Here is a 24,289-nt window from a genome sequence, read left to right as displayed (position 1 = left end):
ACGACGGAGTCCAACGTGCCGACGTCAGATAGTTCACTGATGGCAGCTGCCACAGAAATCACCTCAGACATTTCACACACATGTCTTACCTCCCTTAAATTCAACGACATCAAACTCACACTGAGCTGAACATTTTGCCTTCATTTTATATTTTAGAAAAGAAAGTCGGGGCAATAGTCTGGAAACCGAAATATTTTTCCATACTCCATTTTTCCTTTTTCCATACTTATCCAGACCTAGAAATTACTAAAATCAAATTCCAGACTTTTCCATACTGCGTAGGAACCCTGTCACAGCCTCTCTCTCCTCCTGGCTATGTGGGGGATGAATAGTGACTGCTCCAATCTCACTGACTCACCATCCAATTTGGAGTTTCTATCTTTGTGGCTTCAAATACACTACTTATTAGAGATGTGATAGGATATGAGTGCACTATACTTCTTCTGTGCAGCTCTGAGATGATCATTATGAAGATAGATATATCCAGCATAAAATTTGTAGAGAAATTATGGCCTGTTTAGGTGACGGCTGACAATAAGATGCATCCATCATTAGGTTTCCATAACTGATTTAGTGTAGATTGCTGGAAAGAGCTGCTGTCAGACCTAAACTCATTCACAGAATGTTTATCATAATGGGAAAAAAAAATGCAGAAAAGCAACTCTAATGGCGACACCACCACTTCTTTAATTTGTGCATTTTCTGTCTTGGAAATCTTCCACTGTGTGCCACGATGTCAGAGAAAAATTCTCCATCAGGATCTACAGCGTATATACAGTGTACATAATGAAAAGAGATTATAAAATAAAATGCACATGAGAATATCATGTACATAAAAGTTTATATTATATGGACACGAGTGTGGGTTTTTTTTTTTTACTGGGAAATACGCCACTTGTTTATGAGCTCCATCTGCGACATAGACAACCAAAACTGTGACATAAACCTTTGTCACTTGTGAGGAAATCGATGAATTGTTTTGGTAAATTTGGGGACTTTTTGTTCGTGAATGTGTTGATATAATAAAAAGAAAGGAAAAAAAAAAATCACACTTTGGCTTGAAGATATGAAGTTTATCTTCTCGTGTTGAAAAACTCGCATTTTTCATACGAAATACATCGCGGATCTGAGTGGCATATTTCCAGATATTTCACTCCGATGACATCACTCCCAGTGTTTTCCTACTGACTGGATGCGTACTGTCAAAATGGCGAACTGATTCAAAATTCATTAACTTGCGTATTTTTGTGGATGTGTCCATATAACATAAAGAACATTACACGGTGGTGCGAATATATGAAGTTTATCTTCTCGCATAGGAAAAATATATCCATTCACAACTCAGAGATAAACTTCATATCTTTGTGAAACTGTGTAATATCCTCTATGTATTTGTAAGAGGTATTGGCTGAAAATGGAAGGAAGGAAAGTAAGGCAAATAAAACTAATTTTTCATATTTATCACCAATTCATTCAGAATTTTTTTCATGAAAACAAATCAGACTAATCTCAACTGAAAATGATGCAGAGAATGACTCAACTAATTTACATTTTACAGAATATATGTTATTTTACAATTTAACAAATGCCTAAATATGGGATGGCACAGTGGGGACAGTCGCGTCACTGCAAACAGGTTCTGGGTTCGAACCTGCTAGTCGACTGGGAGAACATGTAAACTGCACACAGAAAGAGCCCAGTGCCTGCATGGGTTTCTTCTGGGTGCTCTGGTTTCCTCCAACAGTACAAAGACATCATGCAGATTCAGTCCACTGGCTACTCTACACTGCCCACAGCTGTGAATATGAGTGTGAATGCTGATTTGTCTTCATGTTAGCCCTGCGATAGATGGGCGACCTGTCCTCTGTGTACCTGACCTCGCACAAGAAGTCAGCTTCCCCCACAACCCGCATAATGGATGGATGGAGGATTGCTTAAATATAAATGTAAGAGCAATAAGGACATGTCAAAGTATGTGTGAAAATCACCTTATGATGGGCTAGTAACAGGCAGTTAGAGTGTTCATGTTCGCAGGCGATCTCGTAGTCGGGCAGGAGGTTGGCGAGCTGTTGCACAAAATGCACAACCTCTTCATGCCAGGGCACGTTGGCCATGGTCAGATTGCTGGCTGAGCTCTCGCCACAGTAGGTTACTCCCTAAAATGGAAGAGATGAACACTGTACAATTGCAGCAAATAATAATAATAATAATAATAATAATAATAATAATAATAATGAACAGCAATAAATGAAAAATGTCGCATTCTGTATCGTTGCTAAACTCTTAAAAGGTTCATATGAACATACGTGAAGCGGCACAGTGCAAAACACAACATTCAATTACTTGAGACAAAGTGCACATACAAGCTTGTATGTCTGTTTTGTGCATAAATCCCCCCCACAGAATGTGGCTTCACCACGTCGGAAACAGGATCAAGTACGTTAGCTTCGTACATCCAGAACCCAGTTTCATTTGAAAAGATAATTTCTCTCAAAGGAACAGTTACCACATTCAAACCACAGCAACACAAAAAAAGACTAAAAAATAAACCTCAGAATGTCTCTGGAGCAACCATTCCACTTCGAGAAGACAGCAACCTCAGGGTAAAAGTGCACATGAGCTGCTTTATTTGTGCTTGTGCCCTTTGGCAGGTTAGTCAGTCAGCAATGTAAAAGTTTTAGCAAAATAAACAACACAGCTTTCTAACTTCATCAGTGCAGAAAGCACTGATGGGTTGAAGAGTTTGCTGCTAAGCGTTACAGCCTTTTAGATTAAAAAAAGAAAAAAAAAACCCATACACATCCAGGCCAAAAGCACAGCAGTACAGAAAAAAGCAGTGCAGATTTTATTATATGGATAATTGAGCATGAGAGAACCAGCTTATTTCATCCAACATGAAAAAAAAAAAAGCCAAATAAGACAGGGCAATACTTCGTTCACAGATGCTTTGCCGATCAGGAACAATGAGCTGTGGAAGCACCCGGCAGTGAACCAGACCACACACCGTGAGAGCATACTGTTCAGTTGATTCAGCTGTCAAAGCAACCACATGAACACTACATATTAACAATGCCTGATTAATTCACTCGCGGTGAATTTATCTGTATGCACGTGGTGTCCCTAAAGTCCGTACACTAGGTCTGGTGAAATTGACACTCAAAGCCAACCAAAAATTTTTAATCCATAAATGTTCTGTATGAGAAGGAGAAAGCTTAGCTTTGCTTTTGGTTTGGAAATCCAACCACATTATTCATCCTACACTTTGGCAAACAGACCTTCAGGAAGGCACCATTATTCCAGGCCCTTCATCCACAGCCATTTTTCTGGCGTTAGTCTGTAATGTAAACAGCACTTCTTGGCAGCTGTGCATTTATTAAACCGTCACTGACGGTAAACAGCCAAACCAATCATGAAGTAGGTTTCATTAAAGTTTTTGAAATCTCAGGGTCAAAACCTTCCCCAAACAATCATCTGAACAAAACAAAGGCTCAAAAAGCATGAAATGAACACACAAGGCAAAAAGGAAACCAAATGAAAAAGCAGCAGAGGTGAATAATCGGTCTTGCTCAGGATTTACTAAAGAACATCAGCATTTCCACTAAAACTTAAAGACAAAACACAAGGTTTACAAGCGTGAAATTATTTCTGTAACATACTGCAGTCCTCCACTGACACACCGCCTTTCAAAATATCACTATGTATGAAAAATATTGAGCTTCTTTGGACAGGAGGATGAAAACAAACAAGCCCCGAGACCACAACAATAAATCCAAAAGCAAGTCAAATCTCTGAGGCTACAAAGGCTCTACTGGGAAACCACTGAAAAATAGGCATTCATCGAATAACTGCGTTTTCTCTCTTTGCAGTGATGTTAATGACTAAAACAGCAGATGCAGGGCCAGTAAAGCCTTACACAAATCACCAAAACGTACAAGTGGTGCTTGAAAGTTTGTGAACCCTTTAGAATTTTCTATATTTCTGCATAAATATGACCTAAAACATCATCAGATTTTCACACAAGTCCTGAAAGTAGATAAAGAGAACCCAGTTAAACAAATGAGACAAAAATATTATACTTGGTCATTTATTTATTGAGGAAAATGATCCAATATTACATATCTGTGAGTGGCAAAAGATTGTGAACCTCTAGGATTAGCAGTTAATTTGAAGGTGAAATTAGAGTCAGGTGTTTTCAATCAATGGGATGACCATCAGGTGTGAGTGGGCACCCTGTATTATTTAAAGAACAGGGATCTATCAAAGTCTGATCTATCAAAGTTCATGTTTGTGGAAGTGTATCATGGCACGAACAAAGGAGATTTCTGAGGACCTCAGAAAAAGCGTTGTTGATGCTCATCAGGCTGGAAAAGGTTACAAAACCATCTCTAAAGAGTTTGGACTCCACCAATCCACAGTCAGACAGATTGTGTACAAATGGAGGAAATTCAAGACCATTGTTACCCTCCCCAGGAGTGGTCGACCAACAAAGATCACTCCAAGAGCAAGGCGTGTAATAGTCGGCAAGGTCACAAAGGACCCCAGGGTAACTTCTAAGCAACTGAAGGCCTCTCTCACATTGGCTAATGTTAATGTTCATGAGTCCACCATCAGGAGAACACTGAACAACAAATGGTGTGCATGGCAGGGTTGCAAGGAGAAAGCCACTGCTCTCCAAAAAGAACATTGCTGCTCGTCTGCAGTTTGCTAAAGATCATGTGGACAAGCCCAGAAGGCTATTGGAAAACTGTTTTGTGGACAGATGAGACCAAAATAGAACTTTTTGGTTTAAATGAGAAGCGTTATGTTTGGAGAAAGGAAAACACTGCATTCCAGCATAAGAACCTTAGGGTCATGCAGCAAGACAACGACCCCAAGCACACAAGTCGTTCTACCAAAGAATGGTTAAAGAAGAATAAAGTTAATGTTTTGGAATGGCCAAGTCAAAGTCCTGACCTTAATCCAATGGAAATGTTGTGGAAGGACCTGAAGCGAGCAGTTCATGTGAGGAAACCCACCAACATCCCAGAGTTGAAGCTGTTCTGTATGGAGGAACGGGCTAAAATTCCTCCAAGCCAGTGTGCAGGACTGATCAACAGTTACCGCAAACGTTTAGTTGCAGTTATTGCTGCACAAGGGGGTCACACCAGATACTGAAAGCAAAGGTTCACATACTTTTGCCACTCACAGATATGTAATATTGGATCATTTTCCTCAATAAATAAATGACCAAGTATAATATTTTTGTCCCATTTGCTTAACTGGGTTCTCTTTATCTACTTTTAGGACTTGTGTGAAAATCTGATGATGTTTTAGGTCATATTTATGCAGAAATATAGAAAATTCTAAAGGGTTCACAAACTTTCAAGCAACACTATCTCTAATCACCTCCTACTCCAAAGATACTCGCCATCTTTTCAAACCGTTGTCTTATCCTCCATATATTTAGAAGGATTTAGGGTAAATGTGCTCTGCTGTCAGGAACTTGCTATAAAATAACGTGGAAAGCTTATTATTGAAAACAGTGATGAACTGTAAAATTACACTGTAAAAATTACACTAATTACCTGCTTATACAGAACCAGTCAAAAGTTTGGACACCCCTACTCATTCAGACGTTTTTCTGTATTTTTACAATTTTCTACATTGTAGAACAATACTGAAGACTTCAAAACTATGAAATAGCACACGGAAAATTTATGGAATTATGTGGAAAATAAAAAAAGCTGAAAGAAAAAACCAAAAAGTTTCATATTTTAGATTCTTCAGCATATCCAGCGTTTCCCTTGATGACGCTTTGCACACTATTGGCATTATCTTAAGCAGCTTCATGAGGTCATCACCTGGAATGCTTTGCAATTAACAGGTGTGCCTCATCAAAAGGTGCAATCTCTTGCCTTATTAATGCATTTGAGATCAAACAGTAAATAAATAAAAAGTTGAGTCAATTTATTTGTATAGCGCTTTTAACAGACATCGTCACAAAGCAGCTTTACAAAAGACTTTAAACATGAGCGAATTTTATCCTTAATAACTTTATTTATCCCTGTTGAGTGAGCCTGAGACGACGGTGGCAAGGAAAAACTCCCTCAGACGACACGAGGAAAGAAACCTTGAGAGGAACCAGACTCAAAGGGGAACCCATCCTCAAAAAGTGTCTTTCAATTAACAAAAATAAAGAAAAACCCTTGAATTCGAGGGCGTGTCCAAACTTTTGACTGGTACTGTATATGACAACACTTGTAAATGTGTTTTGACAGTTATTTACTTCACATTTACAGTACTTTAATGGAAACTCTGCTGCCATTTTTTAACCTATAGTGGAATGTTGAAGACACTACATAATTTCACTAAAATATCCACAGAGTAAATTAAATGTGTGTGCTTGCAAATATTTAGTAATCATTTGCTCATAATTTAAGATTATAGTATGTCACCAAGGTCTCTGGAGATCTGTGTTCTCTATCAGAATAAAAATATCCATTTGATTAAAAACAAAAGTGCTCCAAGAGCACAATATGCCCCACTGGCAACTATATCTATGCTACAAGTGCTTAATACACCCTCATGAAATTGTCGAAATACAAGTTTGGTATACCAATAGTCGAACCTCGGATCCAGGAGGAACAATGCGATTTTTGTCCTGGTCGCGGAACACTGGACCAGCTCTATACCCTTCATAGGGTGCTCGAGGGTTCATGGGAGTTTGCCCAACCAGTCCACATGTGCTTTGTGGATCTGGAGAAGGCATTCGACCGTGTCCCTCGTGGTATTCTGTGGGGGGTGCTTCGGGAGTATGGGGTTCGGGGCTCTTTGCTAAGGGCTGTCCAGTCCCTGTATGAACGGAGCAGGAGTCTGGTTCGCATTGCCGGCAGTAAGACAGACATGTTCCCAGTGCATGTTGGACTCCGGCAGGGCTGCCCTTTGTCACCGGTTCTGTTCATAATTTTTATGGACAGAATTTCTAGGCGCAGTCAGGGGCTGGAAGGAATCCTGTTTGGGAACCACAGGATTTCATCTCTGCTTTTTGCGGATGATGATGTCCTGTTGGCTTCTTCAAACCAGGACCTTCAGCATGCACTGGGGCGGTTTGCAGCTGAGTGTGAAGTGGCTGGGATGAGAATCAGCACCTCCAAGTCTGAGGCCATGGTTCTCGACTGGAAAAGGGTGGCTTGCCCTCTCCAGGTTGGTGGAGAAATCCTGCCTCAAGTGGAGGAGTTTAAGTATCTCGGGATCTTGTTCACGAGTGAGGGAAGGATAGAGCGTGAGATCGACAGGCGGATCGGTGCAGCCTCCGCAGTGATGCGGTCGCTTTACCGGTCCGTCATAGTGAAGGAGCTGAGCCAAAAGGCGAAGCTCTCAATTTACCGGTCGATCTACGTTCCGACTCTCACCGATGGTCATGAGCTTTGGGTAATGACCAAAAGAACAAGATCACGGATACAAGCAGCCGAAATGAGTTTCCTTCACAGGGTGGCTGGGCGCTCCCTTAGAGATAGGGTGAGAAACACAGTCACTCGGGAGGAGCTCGGAGTAGAGCCGCTGCTCCTCCACATCGAGAGGAATCAGCTGAGGTGGCTCGGGCATCTCTTTCAGATGCCTCCTGGACGCCTCCCTGGGGAGGTGTTCCAGGCATGTCCCCCCGGGAGGAGGCCCCGGGGAAGACCCAGGACACGCTGGAGGGACTATGTCTCTCAGCTGGCCTGGGAACGCCTCGGTGTTCTTCCCGAGGAGCTGGCCGAGGTGTCTGGGGAAAGGGAAGTTTGGGCTTCCATACTCAGACTGCTGCCTCCGCGACCCGGCCCCGGATAAGCGGATGAAGACAAGACGAGACAAGTTTGGTAATCAAGAGCCATAACTCTGGTAAAATGTGACCGAATTGAACGAAATTGTAACATGTGCATTACGGACATATAGCAAAGCCTTTTGCAATGTTTTGGAAAATTCCTGCATAAATTGTGAGAGGAGTTGATTTCAGAAGATGAGCACACTTTCATGAAATTGTCAAAGTACAAGTTTGGTAATCAAGGGATGTAACTCTGGTAAAATGCAACTGAATTGAACAAAATTGCAATATGCGTATTACCAACATATAACAAAGAATCCTGTCAAGTTTTGTGAAATTCCTCCAAAAATCATGAGAGGAGTTGATTTCAGAAGGTGAGTACCCTTCCCGGGACGGACAGACAAACATCGCACTTCAGGCTTTTCGGCCAGTGGGGGATTTTATATAAAAAAAATTTAAAAAGGTGAAATTTACAAAGTACAATTACAAACTGTTTCTACTTTCCATCACTGCATGCTGCAGAACCTCCTTCAGTGAAGAGAAGTTAGTGCATTACAGAGCACGCATAAAGAATAAATAAAAAACAAACAAAAAACCTCTGCTTCTGAAAATCAGCTAATTAAAACATTCAGTTAGAGCATTACACCCAAAGAAATAATCATTAGAAATAATTACCCTTTTCCTCCCAAAGACCAGGAACATTTTATGAGGGCAGTTACATAATTTCTACACTGCCATTAGTGTCATTAAAGCAAAGAGATGTCATTAAGGCCAATGAGCTCCTGAAGATTTAATTAATCCTCCAGTTTTGATAACGCCTCATTAATAGAAGGAAAGCAAAAGAGAGGACATTTTATGCATCACATAAAGACTGTTCACACTACCAGTAACAAAAGCAGTTGGTAGTGAAAAGCTTCTATATTCAGCAGAATTTCCTCACATTCTTTTGTGGATTTTACTGAGAAGTGGTTACACAAATCCTCGCATCACACTGTCTGTCAAAGCTGCTCGATTATTGTTGCTAGGAAACAGCATGTCAAACTTAAAGGATGCTTCACTTTGGACTTGAAATGTGCCGAGCCTATTTGTAATGGAGAATCAAGAGGCTATTGAATGACTGCTAAATGCGATTAAGAGCATTGCTGCTGTCCTGCAGGTTTCCCTCACCTCAATAACGGACATCATAATAGCAGATAAGAGTGCAGGACAGGAAGAATTCATGTGGAGGGTACCAGACAAATTTATGAAAGTGTACCATGCCTCTAAATCAAAGGAGATTCTTGAGGACAATTGAAAAAGTCTTATCGATGCTCACCAGGTGGGAAAACATTCCGAAACCTTTTGATTTGGCCTCCACCAATCCATTGTGAGGCAGATGACATACAAATGGAGGAAATTTGGCACCAAGGTTACTCTCTCAAGGAAGGTTGTCCAAAAAAAAAAAAAAAAAAAAACACACACACAAAAAAACCACACACACACACTCCAAGGGCATGGCAAATAATTATGGGAAGTCACAAAAAACCCTAGGGGAGTATGTAAGGCCACTCTTGCATTGAATAACGTCCATGTTCATGAGTCCACCATCAGGCCAACACTGAACAAGAATGATGCTCATAGCAGGACAGCAAGGTGGAAGCCACTACTCTCCAAAAAGAACACTGCTGCCTGTCCGGAGTTTGCTCAAGGCCATGTGGCTAATGAAGGATTAAATGATGAGCGTTATATTTAGCAAAACCCAAACACTGCATTCCAACTTAAGAACCTCATACTAACCAAACATGAACTGTGATGGTGATGGTATCAAGGTTTAGGGCTACTTTACTGCCTCAGGTCCCAGACGACCTGCCATTATTGATGGAAGTATGAATTCTGGATTGTACCAACAAATTCTACAGGATAATGTCTACAGTGTATCAGTCCATGAACTAGAGCTTAATCGTAGTGGGTCATGCAGCAAGACAGTGACCCGAAGGACACAAGTCAGTCTACAAACAAATGGTTAAAGCAAAAGAACTGTAGCATTTTGGAATGGCCAAGTCAAAGACCAAGCAGAAATGTAGTGGAAAGACATAAAAAGAGCAGTTCATATGTTTCTACAACTTAATTGGAGTCCACCTGTGGTAAATTCAATTGATTGGACATGATGGGGATTGCCAACACCTGCCTATATAAGGTCCCACAGTTGAAAGTGCATGTCAGAGCAAACTCCAAGCCATGGGGTCAAAGGAATTATCTGCAGACCTCAGAAACAGGATTGTGTCAAGGCATAGATCTGGAGAAGGGTACAGAAAAATTGCTGCAGCTTTACAGGTCCCAAAGAGCACAGTGGCCACCATCATTCGTAAATGGAAGAAGTTTGGACCCACCAAGAATCTTCCTAGGCCTGGCCAAACTGAGCGATCGAGGAAGACGAGCCTTGGCCAGGAAGGTGAGCAGGAACCCAAGGGTCACTCTGACAGAGCTCCAGTGTATCCTTGTGGAGATGGGAGAACCTGTCAGAAGATCAACCATCTAGGCAGCACAAATCAGGCCTTTATGTTAGAGTGGCCAGATGGAAACCACTCCTTAATAAAAGGCACATGACAGCCTGCTTGGAGTTTACCAAAAAGCACCTAGAGGACTCTCAAACCATGAGAAACAAGATTCTCTGGTCTGATGAAACCAAAATTGAACTTTTTGGCCTGAATACCAAGTGTCACGTTTGGAGGAAACCAGGCACCACTCATCACCTGGCTAATGCCCTCCCTACAGTGAAGCATGGCAGTGGCAGCATCAGGATAGTGTGTTTATACTGTTTATATTGTTTGTTTTTTTCAATTATTCTATTTTTATTTATTGCATTGCCTGTTTGCACTGTGGGTCAGAGAGGACTGAAATTTCATCTGTGCTGTATGTCGAGCATGTATAGCATATTTGACAATAAAGTTGACTTGACTTGATGTGGAGATGTTTTTCAGCAGTGGGAATGGGGTGACTAGACCTGATAGAGGGAAAGATGAATGCAGTTAAGTACACCAAGATCCTTGAAGAAAACCTGCTCCAGAGCACTCTGGACCTCAGACTGGGGCGAAGATTTACCTTCCAACATGACAACGACCCGAAGCACACAGCCAAGAGAACAAAGGAGTGGCTTCGGAGAAAGTCTGTGAATGTTCTTGAGTGGCCCAGCCAGAGCCCAGACCTGAATCCAATTGAACATCTGTGGAAGGAGCTGAAAATGGCTGTGTACCGATGCTCCCCATCCAACCTGATGGAGCTTGCAAGGATATGCCAAGAGGAATGGGCAAAAATGTCCAGAAACAAGTGTGCCAAGTTCGTAGCTTCTTTCCCAAGATGCCTTGAAGCTGTAATTGCTGCCAAAGGTGCATCAACCAAGTATTAGGCCAAGGGTGTGTACAGATATGTAACCCCTAAATAACCCATTTTTGTCAGTAAAATAAAACTGCATATTTTCTAAAAACCTGCTTTCACTGTCATTATGGGCTATTTTGTGTAGAATTTTGTGACAAAAAATGAACTCAATCTATTGTAGAATAAGTTTGTAACGTAATAAAACGTGGAGAAAGTGAAAGGGATATGCAGACTTTCCAGCTTGACTGCATGTGTGTCTTCATGGAGAAATACAGATTTGTTCAGTAAAACCCCAACATTCATCTTTTTTTAAATAATTAATTCGAGTGCAGTATAGCGATTTTGGAATATCACTCATTTTTCACTTGCTTTTCCCATGGAGTGCTGACGTGTACATGTACGTCACAATATAAGTCAAGCACTGAAAAGTCAAATGCCTAAAAGCATGTTTGAAAATATTTAAAAAGTTATATATAACACAACAATATTGATAATAATTAGATTTCAATAGTGCTGAGAGTACTTCCAGTAATTTCTCAGTACATTAATTTTCTTTCCTCCCAAATGTATTAATCTTATGAAAGATTAAAATTATTTCACCGTTAGTCATAATTAATTTCTTGTCCACTTAACTATGGAGTAAATGTAATGATTTGGTCATTATCTGGTTCTCTCGCTAATGACAGAGCCCAGAGTGTTGACTCAGTCCCTGGGGACATGTCTTCGTAGACACTATGATCTGGCTCAGGTGTTTAGAGAACAGGAATGAAACAAACACAGCCCTGTTCTGTTTGAGGGAATCTGAAAGAACTTTTACTTGTAGAGGGCAACATTTGTGACTGATATGACCTTGAGAACTATGAAAGACACAGGAGTGTTAAGAAGAAACAGATATGCTGCGAGTGGCTTACCTTGACCTCGATGAAGTCCGGCTGGCCCAGGGCGATGAGCTCAGCATAGGCTTTCAGTTCCTCTACGTTCCAGGCCTTAACCAGGGTCAGGCGGTATACTGTGCGCTGTTGCTACAAAAGGCAAGACATGAACAAAGGGGAATCTTCAACAAAACTAATATGCAATGAAGAGAGCATACAACTCAAGATCATGCACTGCTTGGTGAAGTACAATGCCTCAAAACTATTTTGGGTTAAAAAGGAAAAAATAAAAAAAAAATCTTGCCCCACAGATGGACCACAACTAATACATCAATAAGCCACATAAACATACACTGCAGCCCTGCTATAACAAACTCTCTTACTATGAACTTCGCCTATAACAAACCAAGTTTGTGTCCCCTGCCTTTAATGACAATGAGTCGGAGTCTTCAGAAACACATCACTGAGCTATGCGCTCCTCTTCCCACCAGAGAGGAACAATAAGTCATCAAGTCCGCAGTCAAGCGAACAATACGTGTTGATACAGAGCTGGCCCGTGGCATAGGCAATATAGGCAAATGCTAAGGGCGCTGTGTCCATCCAGGGGCACAGAAACGGGGGGAGAAAAATTATGACTTCCACTATTCTGAAAACGAGTCAGCATTATAATGTCTTAGCCTAATTTAATTGTACAGCAAAGCATGTAGTCAGGGTGTGATTTGTCAAAAAAAGCGGGGTGGGGTGGGGTGTGGTGGTGGTTGTTAATCATGAAACAATAAGCGCTCAACAGTGGTTCGCCCTGTCTATAGTGTGTCTTCGGGCGCGCAAGTGCGCCCCAGGGGTGCCAAGGGTGACCAAAACCCCACCAAAAAGGAGGGATGGAGTTATTGAATGGAGATGTTACCAAGTGCATCAGTGGTGTACAGTGTTTTCAACCACTGTGCTGCCAAACTCTAGTACCGCGGAACACTAGTGTGCCGTGAGAGATCACCAAGTGTACCGTGGAAAATTATAGAATGACTGTATATTGTAAATATTGGCAACAGCGTTTTAGTTTCAGTCAACATTTTCTATTGGTGATGTGCCTTGAGATTTTTTTCATTGAAAAAAGTGCGCCCTGGCTCCAAAAGGTTGAAAAACAAGTGTAGCCTACGCAGTAGTGGTCGGTGATTTCCTTATGCCTACTAAAAATGCACAATGATAGGTTATAAGGGGGGCGGAGGGGGGGGGGGGGGGGGGGAGCGGTGTTCATCGGGGAATGAGAATGGCTATCCACTGCAAAAAGTAGCCCAGACTACAAGTGCTTAAATAAAGAAATCCAAACTCTCGGGTGCGCAAGGGCGCAAACGAAGGCTACAGGAAGAAACAAATAGAGCCAAGTATAGAGGTAAATCTGATCTAATCTCTCATATCAACCATTATAGTGGCAAATTAATATTTTAGACGCCTGAATCAATGTCTGCCTAGCTAACTAGATGCAAACAGCAATAGACTTCAATAACAAAGTACCCATAATAGCACTTTTGTTTGAAAATACAGCCCATTGATGTCCTAACAGGGTGCTTAAGTTTGCACAATTTAGAATTGTAGAATTTTTTTATTCATTTAATTTGTTAATTCTTCAGAGATGACTTAACTTTTAATAGCAAAAAAGAAACTAAAAATAATTTCTTGTTTATTGTCCATGCACTACACTTTGAACAGGGTGCGGAAGAGTTTTTGCCCATTATATGGAGATATGTATTGAATTTGTGTGGTCATTTTACTTTGTGACACTTTATGTTAATAATGATAACAATAATAACAATAATGAAAAAGATAAAAATGACTTCTTGTTTATTGTCCATGCACCGTACATTGTTTAATAGTAATAGAATAGAGTGATTAGATTAAAGTGTTATTTAGATGCTATTAGAGGGTTTTTTTCTGGGGGGGGGGGACTCAATCTCGCCTAGGGCAGCCAAAGACCTAGAGTCGGCCCTGTGTTGACACCATAAAACAAAGGCTTAACGGGCCTCGCTTAGGTGTCGATCACTAACAATTATCGAGATCGGTGATCATTGACTCCAAAAATCCCTTAAAAGTACTTTATTTTAGGAACTAAAAGCAGTTTTACTCGAGTCTTTACTCCGTAAGCATTGTTGTCATGGTTACTCATAAACGTAAGATACTCTCCATCTGTCAGAAAACGCCGGTGATAGACGGATGTAATTGCTGGAAGAGTTTTATTTAAAAACACTCGAGCAAACAGATCTGAATCAGTGATCAAAAATCAGAGTGGAGAAACAGGCAGCGGTCAGACGAGGCACAGACAGGATATCAAAGGCGGAGACAAAGGGCAAAACACAAAACAGAGTCGGAACCAGAATATCGACACAGTGCTACAAAAGGCTTGGTAACGTGAGACACTCGGTACAGCGCGTATACTTCACAAAGTCTGTGTGGAGTGAGAGTCCTTATAAGCGCGCAGTGATTGTGCTCTACTCTGGAACAGGTGCATGGGAATTAGTCCTAATGGTGCTGTGCGTGTGTATGTGAGTAACAGATCGAGGTGTGATGCTGCGCATGTGTGGACATGACACCATCAAAAACACTTCATATCCTGGAGTGTCTAAAGCGTGGGGAGAAAGAAACTAAAGAACCTGGGATCCTGAAATTTTCTATTTCAAATTTTAAAGAAAAAGTGCTTAGAGACTTCGTCCATAACTGCAATCAACATGACGGACTGAAAAGAAAGACGATGCTGCAAGCAAATGATGGCCAGTGTGAATTATTTCCTTTACTTACAGTGGTGCTTGAAAGTTTGTGAACCCTTTAGAATTTTCTACATTTCTGCATAAATATGACCTAAAACATCATCAGATTTTCACACAAGTCCTAAAAGTAGATAAAGAGAACCCAATTAAACAAATGAGACACAAATATTATACTTGGTCATTATAAACAGGATGAGCCAAGGACACACTGGGTATGGAAGTAAATCTCGGAGTCCTTTTTTAATTTACTTTTCTGAGAATGCAAAGCTTCAGGAGAATGAAGGAGCACCTGGACTGAAAGCAAACAGTCCTTTGTCTTAAGACACAGCTTTTAGTTTTAAAACAATGTGATCTGTCAGCAAGCTCATATTTTTTTCATGTGTTCAAATTGCATATTTTGAATAATTCAGCTTTGAGTCATGAATAAATGAGTCGTACCAAAATGATTTGTATGCAATAAAACCTCATGTGATCAGATGAATGGGCTGAAATTTTACAAATAAATAATATCTTCCATAAATCGTCTATTCAACAGACAGTGCATTCATATCAAAACACATACAGCTTGAGCAACAACACGAGTTTATGATCGAGTCTGCTCAGTCTGGCATAAATACATTAATGCATTTATAAATGCAGCTATTTCACTATTTTGGCTGCCATATTAAACTAGTGGAAAAGTGATTGTAAAATCAGAACGTGTAATCAGGGACTCTGGATTAGTAAGCAAGTAACGATGTATTGTACAATGATAAATCGCGATACAAATTTATGACGATTCAAACTGAAATAAAAAAACGAATTGTGATCATCATCCATCCATTATCTGTAGCCGCTTATCCTGTCCTACAGGGTCGCAGGCAAGCTGGAGCCTATTCCAGCTAACTATGGGCGAGAGGCGGGGTACACCCTGGACAAGTCGCCAGGTGTGATTATCATCAGGCAGCGTAATCTTTTAGTTTTTCCCAGTGGTAACTGTGTTATTTTGACAGTAGAGGGCAGAATAATAAGCTATTCTTAATAATAATAATAATAATAATAATAATTGGATGAGGTTAAATAACATTGTGATTTGTTAGTGGCGGGCAAGCAATTATTTGCCGATGCTGAAGGCAGAGGGACACTAACAAATCACAATATTTTGTGAAAACTGAGTTCGATAATTGTTTTTCAAATTATTTTTTTGAAACTGATTATAAAGTTCGCTCGACACTCCCCCCCCCACACTGTTTTTACTTTCAATTAAAGAAGCCAACTCATTGTCTGTCAATTTAGGGAAGTGAGCCATGTTCACAAAAGTGTGAAGTAACTGCACATGAGCAGATCATTATTTGTAGGCAGTTGATTGCCGTTTTGATTGGCTGAGCGAACTGCATAAAAATTATTTGAACGATAATGTGCAATAGCAGGAATGCATGCGACTTCACCCTAAGCAGAAGTAACAGCTCTAATGCCCCAAGGAGGGAGGAAAAAAAAAAAAAAACAACACACACACACACAAACAGATCTAAACTGGGAAAGAGCCGATGTGAGACTGCGTACAAAAAGACTTAACAAGGAATCCAAGCTCTCTCTCTTTTTACCGACTGCTGAAAGATAAAGAAAAGAGAAGCAAATAGACGCAGTACAAATGTTCATAAAAGTTTATTAAGGAAAGGAATATTTGGTATTAACTTTTTTCATTTTTAATAAAAAGAATATTTTAGCTAATAGGCTATTATATTTTACTCCAACCTTTACAAATGTGCATAAATAATTATTGTTGGTTAAGAAAATGAAACAAAAGGGTTTTTTTTATTTAACAAAAAATATATATTTAAATTGATAAAGAACAGGAAAATAAGTAATACAATTTTCTTCATTTATTTTTTCTTTCAAAAATATCAAAATGTGAACTCAATATGCTCAACAGAATCAAACCGTGAACTGGATTAATCGTTCCATGCCCGTGTATTAGTGGAAGCTGTATTATTAGTAACACAGCCTCATGCTATGAACAGGTCAGGAGCTGCCGGATTAACGAACGATTGAAGGAAAAAAAAAATAACCAGAGTTTTGAATATCTGACAAATGGCTGACAAAATGTGCCCTACATGTTGGAGAATGATGACATCTAGTCTGGATCCAGTTGTTTAATCCACATAAGATTAGCTCGGACCTTGTGTCACTTGACTGTTTCTCAAGAACTCAAAGTGTCTGGACTTTCTGGAAATATGCCTGTGGGTCCCTCGTCGATGATCCTGTTGCTGAAGTGTCACTTCATTGCTCTCTATTGAATTAGGGATTAATAAATCATTAACTAATGATGCAGCAAACTACAGTTAATGAACTCTAAATAACAATGCACGTGTTCATGCTGCAGGTTTAAGGTCATGGAGTTCGAAGCGGAGTCGAGGAGGATCGTGTTGGCCAAATTATCTGTGCCGTTTTCCCTCCCAGCACATAAACAAAGCTCAGCAACTGCTGTTGGCTGTGTAGAAAACTACACCCCTCCGAATTCACTACCGAGGAGTGTCTTATTACATCATTTATCAAAAGGCTTTAAGGTTTTATCAAGTTGATACTTATTCAAAAATGCATTATTTATATGTAGTTATTTATTTATGTAGTCATCACTTCTGTTACAGCAGTTATAAAAACACTACTGTCCTTGCTATTGCTGCACTTTCTCTTGATGTTAATTAGAAAACATTTTAATAGATTTAATTAAAAAATGTAGCTTGTTACAGAGAAATATTACATTACAGGCATTTAGGAGACACTCTTATCCAGAGCGACATACAACACACCCAGAGCAGCCTGGGGGCAGTTGGGGCTTAGGGGCCTTTCTCAAGGACACTTCAGCTATTCCTGCTGGTCCATGGAATCGAACCAACGACGTTTTGGTCCCAAGCTGCTTCTCTACCCACTATTGTAAAGTAAATTGTAAAGGAACAGCTTTAACTTTGTTACAAAGTGCTGACACTGGAGGCTCATTCTGTAAGTGTTAAAGTGCATATCACGGGTAAATTCAGGAGCAAGATCAATGAAATTCTCCTATTTTATATTAAACTTTGGTCACATTTTGTGCAAATTTTTTTTTACCTTGCGCAATACCAGAAAAATTCAGTTGAAATCAAGCCATTTGAGGCGAATTGGTCCGCCTCTGAAAAAACTTGCCATTTGGATTTCCCGGCAAACACTGACTTTCGTGATGTCGCGTGCGGGACGCCTCCCTCTGAATCCTACGTCAGCGCTGGTTTGTTTATGAGAAAACGACCTGGTGGTTTTCTGCAAAATGTCTTCAACGTTATCACGTAATTATTAAAATGGTTAACAGATGTATCGTAGGAGGGTGTAGCAACACCAATCGTGATGGGATTAGTTCTCATCATTTTCCAAAAGACCGGACAACGAGAGAGAAATGGGAGCGCTTCGTGCTAGGCGCCCGGAAGCCGAGGACCAAAGCAGAGCCAAGAAAAAGACCAAGAAAATTGGAGAGTCACAAGTTGACTGTTGCCAGGGTAAGAAATAATTCTGACATCTCATTATATTCTTCATCCAAAGGTGAAGTAATATTGTGCTCAGGTGACAATTCCATATTTCAATGCAAAATCGCTAGCTGCTAAACTTGGTCTACACAGGCTGTGCACTGAAACCGTGCAAGCTCTCTCAGCCTGCTGGCGCTTCCGCAGGTGACGTCACGTATCTGGCTCCAGACTCCATTGGGATTTTTCCAGATGCGTTTTGTTATTTTATTTTTTTCTGCTGTAGACAGATGGCCTTGTGCAAAATTACCCTTCTGGATGAGTGTGTAAAGGGACATACTTTCATATAAAAAAAAAAAAAAAAAAAAGAAGAAATTGGTCCAGGATAATATGCACTTTAATGTAAATCAAAGTCTGTTTACATAAAGAGTCACCATATCAACTATATTCTTTGTTAAATAGAAAGACATTTTAAATCAGTTTATTATTAGGCTTATATATAGCATCTGCCATCCAACTCCTTGTGAATATCATCTTCTGACCAATCAGAACATCGCTGCGGTATAAATGTTTTATATTACTGAAAACTGATGCTTTTGTGAGAGAAATAAGGTTTCAGGCAGAGATGGAGTGGAGATGGTATTAGAGGGAGTAAAATTTATTACCAGCACTTGGAAGTAAAGTACCTTTTGTGTTCGTTTTTTCATTTCATTGTGTATGTAGGAGTGAATGGCCATTTAGTACACCCCAAACCACCCGCGTTTTTTCATTTCATTGTGTATGTAGGAGTGAATGGCCATTTAGTACACCCCAAACCACCCGCGTTTTTTCATTTCATTGTGTATGTAGGAGTGAATGGCCATTTAGTACACCCCAAACCACCCGTGTTTTTTCTTGCCACTTTATTTGCTTTCTATTGCATATTTCAGCACCACTTCCTTCATCTATAACTTCCCTACAGCTTTGTCTTCAATCCAGCAGCACAGCACACTTACCAGGGAGACAATGCACAACAGTTTCCACTTTCCCCAAGCTCAATCTCCAAATCCTCTCAAAATAACTGCAACTGAGTTCCTGAAAGTAATGAAAACGACAATAAAAGCTCTGAGACTGATCTACCTGCTCACACCTGTGATATGGACATACTTTTTATCCATTTATAGATACGTTTAATGTTGTGGAATGTCATCGAAACTAATTCCTATCATCACATTCCATCCTGGTGCCCTGTGTCTGGTTGGAGTCTCATCGCATCGCTCCTGTGGAGGATGGCCCCATGTGGACAGTTGAAAGTCACACTTGGAGGATGCTCTGGACACTTACAGTAATGCTTTTATGGCTGAGGACTACAGTTGACTTGTTAACTTTAGGACTGCAGTTGTCATGAACAGTTTTGCACTCAAGTTTCCATTAATGAAGGAGTTTATAACATCAACGAAGCTGACTTCATGTTAAAACTGTTAATGTTATAGTCATGCTGTCTGTTGTTGCCCAAATGAGGATGGGTTCCCTTTTGACTCTGGTTCCTCTCGAGGTTTCTTCCTCATGTCGTCTGAGGGAGTTTTTCCTTGCCACCGTCGCCACAGGCTTGCTCATTGGGGATAGATTAGGGACAAAATTAGCTCATGTTTTAAGTCGTTCAAATTCTGTAAAGCTGCTTTGGGACAATGTTTATTGTTAAAAGTGCTATACAAATAAACTTGACTTCACACTTACTTTACAGAAGCTGTAAACTATTGTTCCCTCACCAACCAAAAGACAAAAAGCTGCCGTTCCCTTCAGACAGAACCTCCAGCTTGTCATGGTATATAAAAACCCCAAGGCCCTTCATTATGAAAAAAAAAGTTTTTAAATACATTTACATCAAACATCTGCCTTAAAAGTCCCTGTGTAATTGATACCAATGAAACAAATATATATTAGAAAGCGTGCATACAGTACGAGTCTCCCCTACTCATTCATAGGGTTTTCTGTATTTTGACTATTTTCTACATTGTAGAACAAAACTGAAGACATCAAGACTATGGAATAACATCTGGAACAGACATGGAATTATGTGGTAAACGAAAAAATGTGTTTCATACTTGAGACTCTTCAGCATATTCAGCGTTTACCTTGATGACACGTTGCACACTATTAGCATTCTCTTAACCATCTTCATGAGGGAGTCACCTGGAACGCTTTCAATTATCAGGTGTGCCTCGTCAAAAGGGAATTAGTGGACGAGTTTCTTGCCTTCTTAATGTTTGAGACCAAACAGTAAATAATAAATGAAAATAATACAGTAAATAGCTCTATTCCACAACTGTAGTAATCCATATTATGTCAAGAACTGATTAACTAAGTAAAGAGAAACGACATCCATCATTACTTTGACATGAAGTGACTTTAAATTAAAGTAAACCCACTGAATTAGAAGGCATGTCCAAACTTTTGACTGATACTGTACATCATTTTTCTTGGATTTGGAACAACTGTCAGAAGTGGCGCTCTAGAAAATTTATCAAAACTTCTGACCAAATCAGAACTGAGAATTCTATGGTATAATAACTGTGGTATAATAAAATAATTATTTCAGATTTCAGTCCCTGTACTCCATTTATTTATGGTGCAAAAGTCAATTTTATTTATATATTACGAGTACAAAATAATGAGGAAAAAATTTAAAAGCATAGTAAAAATAATTGTTGAAGGCATAATTTCAGCACAAGTGGATTACGTGGCTGAGAAATCCCATGTGGAAACTGTCTGCTGTCAGTCATATTATAGGCACATCCCAACGCCCCAGTCTGAAATTGGCAAATGCCCAGCGCAGCCAGGTAAATCTCCAGTGGGGGTGGGACACTCCGGTTCGGAAAAACAAAACAAAAAACCCGTAATGACAAGAAACAGAGTAAAACCAGAAAAACAGTGGCAACGCTCGTCAAAGATCCTGGCCGGCTGAAAGTTCAGCTTTAAATAACTAATGAAGTATACGCTATTTTTTCCATTACAAAGAAAGAAAGGGGATCGACAGTACTTGTGAACATCCTTCATAAGTCATTATGAGCTATATTGTGTGTGTCTGTGTGTAGTTATAACTTGGCTTTCAAGCAGTCCAAGTGCACTTGAAAGTGAGATCATGACAGTCCTTGCTCAAGCTAACCTTGGGTGAACCACCATATGTTCTGGGGGTGGAGCTTTGCCTAAATTAATGAAAATGCAGCTTTAATGTCTTCCCTTTAGTGTGCCTGTGTGTTACAGACATAGTGATACGGCAGATTTACTCAAGATTGCAGATTCCGTTCTTTTCTTTGTAGACTACAGTTTACATTTTCCCAGACCCTAATCACAAGAACAAGGTCACAAACAGGAATCTCGAGGAAACATTTATTCCTGCCCTGGAACGCATGTGTACATAAAGGAGAGCGGGAGTGTGCTGGGGAGCCGTTCCCAAGAGCGCCGCTGATAACGTTATTACACCCTCCCATATTCCCTGTAAACCTAAAATGGTGGAAAAACTTGTTTTCTTATCATTTTTAGACTATTGGTTCTGGACGATTAAATCACAAGATTTCAAAATGGTAAATTGTGAACAAGGAAAAAAATATCTCCTAGATTTCTAAGAAAATATTAACAGTACTGGGTGATTATACTGAGACATGGACCCTACTGTGTAGCTAGTGCAGCATTGTTGTGGCTAGTATAATAATAATAATAATAATAATAATAACAACAACAACATTATTATTATTATTATTAGTAGTAATAGTATAAATATTTAGCTGATTATAGGAAATTGTGCACTCTGATTGGTCGACAGATTCAAACGATTTCTTAATAATCACCTCGAGCGACTCGGCAAAATGGCGACCGATCGCTTTGTCACTGTAAGTGAGGAAGAATTACAAATGATGAAAGAAAACGCTGCTCCTAAAAGCACTAAAGATGCTCCAAAGTTTGTTCTAAAACTATTCAAAGGTGGAATTGGGATTTATTTGATCGATTTCAAAACAAAGTATTTTATGAGTCGGTGTACAGGAGTGACACAAGCCTGCTTCATGCGGTTATTACATTTGCGTTCCGCTTTTGAAGTTTGAAATAAATGATTTTTTAATGCGATTTTTTTAAAATAATCACCTGTGTAATTATCCGAATAGAATTACCCCCTCAGGCTCAGTGAATATCGGTGAATAATAACCTCGACTTCATCTCGATTACAATTCACTGATATTCACTTTGCTTTAACAATTGCAAGTAAATAAATGAATAAAACCAGCCAACCTTAAAACTAGGCATTTACCTGAATCAGCAAATGAAGCTTTTCTAGTTAATATTTAATTTATTCTATTATATTGTTTTCCCAAACTTTGATACAAATGCATAGCTTTTATGATTGTAGCTAAACAGGTTAAATGCAACACGTTTAAACTTGTTGAAATGATACGCAATGTTAAATAACGTCAGCCTGCACAGGTAGCTCATTCTATAGCCCATATATAGCTGATTTATGTCGTGTTCTTTTGCTTCTGTGATATTTATTATTGTGACCAACTGCTTCTCTCACCATCTCCCTCACTGGTGATTTTTGCAGCTTCCTGCTGTGGAACTTCATCATTTAATCCTTACTGTGTAATGCTCTGAAGTGAAACAATTCTGTGATTAAACTAGATTAAATCAAAGTTATTTACGATGGTTCTAATGGAATATGGAGTCAGCTTTTAGAAAAACAAAAAACGTTTTTCCTACAAAACATGCTCTCTCTCTCTCTCTGTCGGAGGTAAAATACTCTGCAAAAGGGCGCACAGAGGACATTCACTCAGCACCAATGGCAGCCCACTGAACAACAATAACTACACATGATATAGATCTCAAATCGTTAAGGGCTTGAGGGTATGGAGTCACACGAGTGCCATAAAAAAATACATCTACAGTGGTGCTTGAAAGTTTGTGAACCCTTTAGAGTTTTCTATATTTCTGCATAAATATGACCGAAAACAGCATCAGGTTTCCACACAAGTCCTAAAAGTAGATAAAGAGAACCCAGTTAAACAAATGAGACAAAAATATTATACTCAGTCATTTATTTAATGAGAAAAATAATCCAATATTACATATCTGTGAGTGGCAAAAGTATGTGAACCTCTAGGATTAGCAGTTAATTTGAAGGTGAAATTAGAGTCAGGTGTTTTCAATCAATGGGATGACAATCGGGTGTGAGTGGGCACCCTGTTTTATTTAAAGAACAGGGATCTATCAAAGTCTGATCTTCACAACACATGTTTGTGGAAGTGTATCATGGCACGAACAAAAGAGATTTCTGAGGACCTCAGAAAAGCGTTGTTGATGCTCATCAGGCTGGAAAAGGTTACAAAACCATCTCTAAAGAGTTTGGACTCCACCAATCCGCAGTCAGACAGACTGTGTACAAATGGAGGAAATTCAAGACCATTGTTACCCTCCCCAGGAGTGGTCGACCAACAAAGATCACTCCAAGAGCAAGGCGTGTAATAGTCAGCGAGGTCACAAAGGACCCCAGGGTAACTTCTAAGCAACTGAAGGCCTCTCTCACATTGGCTAATGTTAATGTTCATGAGTCCACCATCAGGAGAACACTGAACAGCAATGGTGTGCATGGCAGGGTTGCAAGGAGAAAGCCACTGCTCTCCAAAAAGAACATTGCTGCTCATCTGCAGTTTGCTAAAGATCACGTAGACAAGCCAGAAGGCTATTGGAAAAATGTTTTGTGGACAGATGAGACCAAAATAGAACTTTTTGGTTTAAATGAGAAGCATTATGTTTGGAGAAAGGAAAACACTGCATTCCAGCATAAGAACCTTATCCCATCTGTGAAACATGGTGGTGGTAGTATCATGGTTTGGACCTGTTTTGCTGCATCTGGGCTAGGACGGCTTGCCATCATTGATGGAGCAATGAATTCTGAATTATATCTGCAAATTCTAAAGAAAAATGTCAGGATATTTGTCAATGAACTGAATCTCAAGAGAAGGTGGGTCATGCAGCAAGACAACAACCCTAAGCACACAAGTTGTTCTACCAAAGAATGGTTAAAAAGAA

General features: G+C 39.8%; 1 protein-coding gene across 1 annotated transcript in view; it reads right to left on the bottom strand.

Moving 5' to 3' along the window:
- Positions 1-24,289, bottom strand: part of tyw1 (tRNA-yW synthesizing protein 1 homolog (S. cerevisiae)) — a 244,943-nt gene that overhangs the window by 29,430 nt on the left and 191,224 nt on the right. The window contains exons 14-15 of the mRNA XM_060943676.1: positions 12,049-12,159; positions 1,989-2,156 (exon numbers count right to left, since the gene is read on the bottom strand). Coding sequence (XP_060799659.1) covers positions 1,989-2,156; positions 12,049-12,159 — 279 coding nt within the window. The remainder of the gene's footprint in view (positions 1-1,988; positions 2,157-12,048; positions 12,160-24,289) is intronic.

The sequence above is a fragment of the Neoarius graeffei genome, chromosome 17, assembly GCF_027579695.1.
Source record: "Neoarius graeffei isolate fNeoGra1 chromosome 17, fNeoGra1.pri, whole genome shotgun sequence".
Taxonomy (NCBI): Eukaryota; Metazoa; Chordata; class Actinopteri; order Siluriformes; family Ariidae; genus Neoarius; species Neoarius graeffei.
Note: the sequence above shows the minus strand (reverse complement) of the source record. Positions and strands in the feature narration are given on the sequence as shown.